The sequence below is a fragment of the Mytilus galloprovincialis genome, chromosome 5 (assembly GCF_965363235.1).
Source record: "Mytilus galloprovincialis chromosome 5, xbMytGall1.hap1.1, whole genome shotgun sequence".
Lineage (NCBI taxonomy): Eukaryota > Metazoa > Mollusca > Bivalvia > Mytilida > Mytilidae > Mytilus > Mytilus galloprovincialis.
Window position 1 is genome coordinate 65,907,798 of NC_134842.1, and position 8,185 is coordinate 65,915,982.

General features: G+C 34.4%; 1 protein-coding gene across 6 annotated transcripts in view; it reads left to right on the forward strand.

Annotated features, from left to right (window-relative positions):
- The window catches only part of LOC143076272 (fringe glycosyltransferase-like), a 37,261-nt gene extending 33,775 nt beyond the window's left edge, over positions 1–3,486 (forward strand). For all 6 annotated transcript variants that reach the window (XM_076252006.1, XM_076252008.1, XM_076252005.1 and 3 more), the window contains one exon: positions 1,713–3,486. In XM_076252006.1, coding sequence (XP_076108121.1) covers positions 1,713–1,779 — 67 coding nt within the window. In that variant the 3' untranslated portion in view covers positions 1,780–3,486. The remainder of the gene's footprint in view (positions 1–1,712) is intronic.
- The last annotated feature ends 4,699 nt before the right edge of the window (positions 3,487–8,185 follow it).

An 8,185-nucleotide genomic window follows, 5' to 3' on the forward strand; every position in this document is an offset into this window, starting at 1 on the left:
ATCAAATTTTTGATTTTGGCTTGTTATCTCTTATTTCGTAACATGTAAATTTTACTTACGTAACATTTAATGCGAGTTTTGCCCCCTTTTATATCTAATATTAGTTGTATGGTAATATAACTCATTAACTCATTAACAATATAAAGTAGAGGCCTAGAGTCTTTTGATTTAAGGTCCTTGGTTGATGACCTTGAAATTGAGCTCAAGGTCATAGGTAAATTTAACGTTCTAGATTTTGACCTTTGCCTTTTTCCTCTTATATATACATATAAAGCCATGGGACTTTTGGCAAAAGGTTGCAAGCAATGTGACCTTGAAAAATCCAACAGGAAGTGACCTTTTGTAAACCGGAAGTAGCCGTTTTTTTGTACTAATTTAATGTAAAAGTATATAGAACCATCTATTTTTGGAATCAGTGTCAAGTAAACTATCAAAACATACCGAAAGTAACATCTTTTAAACCGGAAGTAAAAAATGATCTCCTTATTTATATCTTTTTGTATAGAAACCATACATTTTTGGAATCAGTGTTCAATAAGCTGTCATTTGACGCTAAAATTGACATTTAAAACCGAATTTTAATATTTTCATATAAAAAAGATCTTTACTAGTGGAAAGACCATCAATGGTTCTCTGAACAATTGGTTTTTAATATTGTTCTTACATCTCTTCTGAAAAAAAAATCCACATGTTTGTTATCAGTTATACTCTGAAACTACAAGTCTAATGGACCCCAAAATTTGCATTCAGCAGGGCATACATGTACTAAAAGTTTATAAAACAACGTGGTGCAGATATCTCTCAAGACTTTTCCTAGAGAAAAGAAATTGCAATGCCGTAAATATCGCTTGCTAGGTCCGTACATCTCAGTGAAATCCTACAATAAAATGTCCACTCCTAGATTGAAATACTAATCTGTGTTACAAACAGGTGCTGAAAAATGTACATTATCAGAAAATAATCCTTAAATGTGTATTAAAGTTACACCGGATCAATTAAATCCAAAACATGCACTGCTGGTGAACTGTGATCAAAATGTCAATTTCCTACAATGACAAAAGAAATGACATTGTGTACATTCCGTATCTATACATGTTGTCTATTCAACGTCCCCACCTAAAAAGGAATAAATATACTAAGTTTTCGTTATTATAAACCCACGTCACGTGATGTCTCCTCAATCTGGTGCGAGAAGTCGCGCGCTGGACCTGAAATAAAATAAAAACTTTCCGAACTAAACATGAAACTTCCCCAGAATAATATAGCCCCCTTACAGAAACAAACAAACAAACAAACACGCACACACATAACAAACAATCATGTTTCAAAGGGGGGAAAGACCGTTTACAATTGCTTTTTAAAAGCAATTGATTTATATTTAATGTTTAGTTTTGTCCTTTCGTTTCAATTTACAATAAAAACTGAACGCAATAATTTTTTGATCTTACAGTTATCATGAAAATGACATCAACAGTATTAGAAATAATTAAAATTTAATAAAAATGGAAGAAAACAACATTATCAGTTGAAAAAGCATAATAATATATATAGGTAATGGTAAATTCAAAAACAAAAAAAGCACAAAAGGGTCTGTGCATCTCATTTACTTGTTAAAAACAGAAATGATGAAAAACACCAATAATAGTTTCAGCAATATTTTGAAATTTTCTAGTATATCTCGAGATTGTGTTCTTATTCTCATTTCTTTTCAGATTTAAAACAGTTCACTGTCATCTGTATCCATACCTTTCTCAGTGTGTAGACATGCCAAGATGGTGACCAGTATTATATAGTGTTCACCTATACCTACTTGCTTCAGATATAACTATAGTGCTGTTGCTGAAATGCTGCTGCAAGACTTTATATTTATACTATAGATTCAAGTCTTTTTGTAAATGTATCATGCACAAGCAGAACAATTTCAACGAGATCAACAAAAGATGAAAACTTTTTGATACATTTGTAAATGATAAATTTTATAATCTGTGATATTGGCATGAAATGGTTGTAGTAGATTATATTTTTATAACTTGAATTAATGAAAATTATTGATTTTGTAACTATGTTTCAAAAGTGTTGCAAGTATCTTTTTTTGTTATGTTATTTGTTTTGGAAAAAAAGTCCCACTGAATTTATGTTATTCAAGGGAGATAATTATGTAAATCCAAGTTAAATTAAACCCAAATAATTTTTTAGACAACTGTATTTTATAGTTGTAAAACTGAGCTCTTAAGGTTTTATGTTTTGCAAAATTGCTGATACAACAAATGATAAAAAAAGAATTTCAGAATAGATGTTTGGTGCTTACATGTGAAGTGCAATTGATTGATAAGTTGGTTGTGTTCTGATCTCATTTAAATTTTTAAATTTTATGTAAAATTTCATATCACATTCATCAAAATAAAGTTGTGACTAAAGTTTTATAATGAGAAAATACAATATTTTTATTGTGAATTTGTCCTTTATTTTATTTTTCATTATAATTTCCATGACAGTTAACACTTTATTAACTAATAGCTGATTTATGATTTCCTCTACCAGTTGATTATTTTTTTGTAATCAGCACATGGTTTGTTTTATTTCAGTCCTCCATTGTTCAAAATTAAATTTTAAAGTAAAATTTTCTTGCTTTCCCCTGATTTTGCTATTGGAATATCATGAAAAAAGGATGACCGGTCTGAAATAACTCTTTATGCAGATTATTGAAAGCAAGATAAAGTTTGTTTAAAAGTCAATCTAGAAGTTCAAATGCAATTGTGAAGAAATTTAATCAATTAATTATTATTTGTATTTCAGAAATGCAATACGTGAACTTTATTTGTTTTTTCCTGTTTAAATTGTTTTATAACAGTGTTTTGGGTCTAAAGAGAGCCCTTAGTAGGATGCTGTCCAATGTGAGCCAGGCCTTTGTGTTGAAGGCTGTATTATAACCTATTATTACTTACTTTAACTACGCTGTGTCTTGATGGAGAGTTGTCTCTTTGGTACTCCTACCACATTTAAAAAGATATTCCCTCTGACATTTGAAATTGAACTGAAGTTGCCTTGTTACTAAGGTTTCGTATATTGACCTATCCCTTTTCTCTCTTGCTGGATAGTTTTATACTGGTCATTTGGGGGCACTATGTAGCATACTGATCAATGAGATGGCTCAAAATCTCATTACACTATAATTTGACATTTTCGTACTTAATATATATAAACTGAAAATTCATCATCTGATGGTTTATTCTCATTTCGCCTTAGCTGTCAAAATAATTATATAAAATTAATCCCAGTTTGCCTTAGTACAAATTTTCAGGTACACAGAAATAACTAAGGCGATATGGGAGCTTCTGTAAACAATGTAATTAAGTAATGTTTTGTTTGTATAATGTAGACGAAAGAATGTGTTTCATGTGTAATGATGACATAGAAGACGAAAAACATGTAATATTTTCTTGAATATTTGATATATCTTAATTATAATAAAAGAAATACTGTTTGTTTTTTATCTTTATGTAAAAGATTTAGTTATTAAAAGTTAAAATACAGAAAAATGTATAAATACATGTGCTTCCCTTAATTTTGCCTCAAACTTTGTGTACATTTAATAATAATACTTCCTGTCCATTTGCACTAAAGACAGATAAAACAGATGGCACATAACATTCATATCACCAGGTCATATTTCTAATTGCTCAACTTTTGCTCAACTACAAAAATTTCAAAGTCTGAATGCTCAACTTTTCCTCAACTACAAAAATTTCAAAGTCTGAATGCTCAACTTTTGCTTAACTATATGAAAACCAAAGATCAATTGCTCAACTTATTCCTCAACTTAATGGCAAGCTTCAGTTGAGGGCCAGTTGAGCGACATCTATTAAACATACAGTGCTTGGCCAGGTTTGAGTTGAGCTAAGATGCTCAACGCCTAGCCCTCAACTATTTTGTTTAGAACAGCTCACCCTCAACTGTCCGCCACATGGCCATCAACTGGCCCTCAACTTTTTTTTCTGTAGGGGTACTTCATGTATCAGACTTATGAAAAATGGCCAGAAGTTCATTTTATATGAGCCTGTGCCAAAAAATAGAGGTTTTCAAATAAAGTGAGGTCTTATATCAAATGTAATATTTTTCACTAACCACAATTTTCTGAAGTTGTTAAGTTATCAAAAAAACTTTAACATATTATAAATGTATTTTTAATGGAAATATAAGTTTCAAATAGCATAACACATGTGGATAAAAAAGTCTTTAGCAATGTCAAGCTTAAAAAAACAGGTTGTCAATTTAGGCCATTCCCCGCATTTGCATATTAAAAAGCATATAAATGATATGGGAGATGGAGATATGCTTCTTTTTGCTTAAATCTATGCTTAGATATGACAAAACATGGAGCCTGGATGTAACAAGACTGTCACTATCAACTATATATGTAGACAGTATGGTCTGATGCAAAGTTTATTAACTTTACTGTTTAAAACCTGAATGAAATTTCAGCCTCAAAAGGCCAATATTTTAACCACTAGCTATCCAACAGAAGAAAATAAAGGTAGTCTGTTAAACAGAAATGGTTAAACAACCAGTAATAAGTGTTTCTGGTATAGATTCAGTGCAATCTATTTAGGAATACAACTTTTAAGTGCATAGAACTTCACATTTCACCTGCTGTGTATACTGACCGTTAGACTATTAAAACAGCACATTTTGCACTCTTTTTATGTTTTTATCTACTTTTTTTTGTGTTCAGAGTTCACAAATGAGTAAAACAACTGAAATAAATACCACAAACACAAATAGATATCAGAAAAAACCTGTCAGAGAGAAATTGAGCATGCTGTTTTTGCAAAAATATTGAAAAAAGTGAAAAAGCTACATTTTGGTCATTTAACCTGAAAAGTGACTTTTTCACAAAATTTCTATCAAATGAAAGTGAAAATCATTTCTTCTCATGTAGTTTGACAAATTATTACCAATAGATCATTCAGAGAAGCTGTTAAAGTAAAAATTCAAAATTTGCTGAAATGCACCTCTTAGGGGCCTAAAACTTGACCAATTCTGATAAAACTTGGCATGATTTAAGCTTAGTATATTATAAAACAGTTTACAAAGTTTCAAAGCCATATGATACCAAATAAAAAAAAGTGGCATGTAAACACCTGAGTCTAAAGGTCAGGCAACCTTATGGTAATGCCTATCATTTGTACCTAGTGTGGACAAAAGCTTAGCCGTAGAAAATCTTGAATGAACTCAAGAACGGAGGTGGTAGAGTCTCCCTACCCTAACTTTAGACATCAATTAAAAACGTTCCATAATTTAACAACCTGGGTCTTTGGGTCCAGGCAACCTTGGGCAATTGCCTATCATTCTTACCTGGTATGGACAAAGGCTAACGGTAGGATTTTTTTATGAATTAAAGGAGGGGGATTGGAAAGTAAGTCTACCCCATTTTTGGAAGTCAATTTATAAAGTTTCATAAATTAAACCACCTGAGTCTTAAGTCAATGCAATGGTTGATGTAACACAGAAGGATGTTATACACCCTATATACCACATGTACCCGGGTTGATGTACAACAGGAGGATGTTATACACCTTATATACCACATGTGTCCTGGTGGATGTAACACAGGAGGATGTTATACACCTTACATACAACATGTACCCGGGTTGATGTAACACAGGAGGATGTTATACACCTTATATACCACATGTACCCTAGTTGATGTACAACAGGAGGATGTTATACACCCTACATACCACATGTGTCCTGGTGGATGTAACACAGGAGGATGTTATACACCTTATATACCACATGTGTCCTGGTGGATGTAACACAGGAGGATGTTATACACCTTACATACCACATGTGTCCTGGTGGATGTAACACAGGAGGATGTTATACACCTTATATACCACATGTGTCCTGGTGGATGTAACACAGGAGGATGTTATACACCCTATATACCACATGTGTCCTGGTGGATGTAACACAGGAGGATGTTATACACCCTATATACCACATGTGTCCTGGTGGATGTAACACAGGAGGATGTTATACACCTTATATACAACATGTACCCCGGTTGATGTAACACAGGAGGATGTTATACACCTTATATACCACATGTACCCCGGTTGATGTAACACAGGAGGATGTTATACACCCTATATACCACATGTGTCCTGGTGGATGTAACACAGGAGGATGTAATACACCCTATATACCACATGTGTCCTGGTGGATGTAACACAGGAGGATGTTATACACCTTATATACAACATGTACCCTGGTGGATGTAACACAGGAGGATGCTATACACCTTATATACCACATGTGTCCTGGTGGATGTAACACAGAAGAATGTTATACACCCTATATACCACATGTGTCCTGGTGGATGTAACACAGAAGGATGTTATACACCCTATATACCACATGTGTCCTGGTGGATGAAACACAGGAGGATGTTATACACCCTATATACCACATGTGTCCTGGTGGATGTAACACAAAAGGATGTTATACACCTTATATACCACATGTATCCTGGTGGATGTAACACAGGAGGATGTTATACACCTTACATACAACATGTACCCGGGTTGATGTAACACAGGAGGATGTTATACACCCTATATACCACATGTACCCTGGTTGATATAACACTGGAGGATGTTATACACCTTATATACCACATGTACCCCGGTTGATGTAACACAGGAGGATGTTATACACCCTATATACCACATGTACCCTGGTTGATGTAACACAAGAGGATGTTATACACCTTACATCCAACATGTACCCGGGTTGATGTAACACAAGAGGATGTTATACACCTTACATCCAACATGTACCCGGGTTGATGTAACACAGGAGGATGTTATACACCTTACATCCAACATGTACCCGGGTTGATGTAACACAAGAGGATGTTATACACCTTTCATACCACATGTACCCGTGTTGATGTAACACAGGAGGATGTTATACACCTAATATACCACATGTACTCTGGTGGATGTAACACAGGAGGATGTTATACACCTTACATACAACATGTACCCGGGATGATGTAACACAGGAGGATGTTATACACCTAATATACCACATGTACTCTGGTGGATGAAACACAGAAGGATGTTATGCACCTTATATACCACATGTATCCTGGTGGATGTAACACAGGAGGATGTTATACACCTAATATACCACATGTACTCTGGTGGATGTAACACAGGAGGATGTTATACACCTTATATACCACATGTACCCTAGTTTATGCAACACAGGAGGATGTTATACACCTTATATACCACATGTATCCTGGTGGATGTAACACAGGAGGATGTTATACACCTTATATACCACATGTATCCTGGTGGATGTAACACAGGAGGATGTTATACACCTTACATCCAACATGTACCCGGGTTGATGTAACACAGAAGGATGTTATACACCTTATATACCACATGTACCCTGGTTGATGTAACACAGGAGGATGTTATACACCCTATATACCACATGTATCCTGGTGGATGTAACACAGGAGGATGTTATACACCTTACATCCAACATGTACCCGGGTTGATGTAACACAGAAGGATGTTATACACCTTATATACCACATGTACCCTGGTTGATGTAACACAGGAGGATGTTATACACCCTACATACCACATATATCCTGGTGTATGCAACACAAGAGGATGTTATACACCCTATATACCACATGTACCCTGGTTGATGTAACACAGGAGGATGTTATACACCTTATATACAACATGTACTCTAGTTTATGCAACACAGGAGGATGTTATACACCCTATATACCACATGTACTCTGGTGGATGTAACACAGGAGGATGTTATACACCTTATATACCACATGTATCCTGGTTGATGTAACACAGGAGGATGTTATACACCTTATATACCACATGTATCCTGGTTGATGTAACACAGGATGATGTTATACACCTTATATACCACATGTACCCTGGTGGATGTAACACAGGAGGATGTTATACACCTTACATACATCATGTACCCGTGTTGATGTAACACAGAAGGTTGTTATGCACCCTATATACCACATGTACCCGTGTTGATGTAACACAGGAGGATGTTATACACCTTACATACAACATGTACCCTGGAGGATGTAACACAAGAGGATGTTATACACCTTACATAC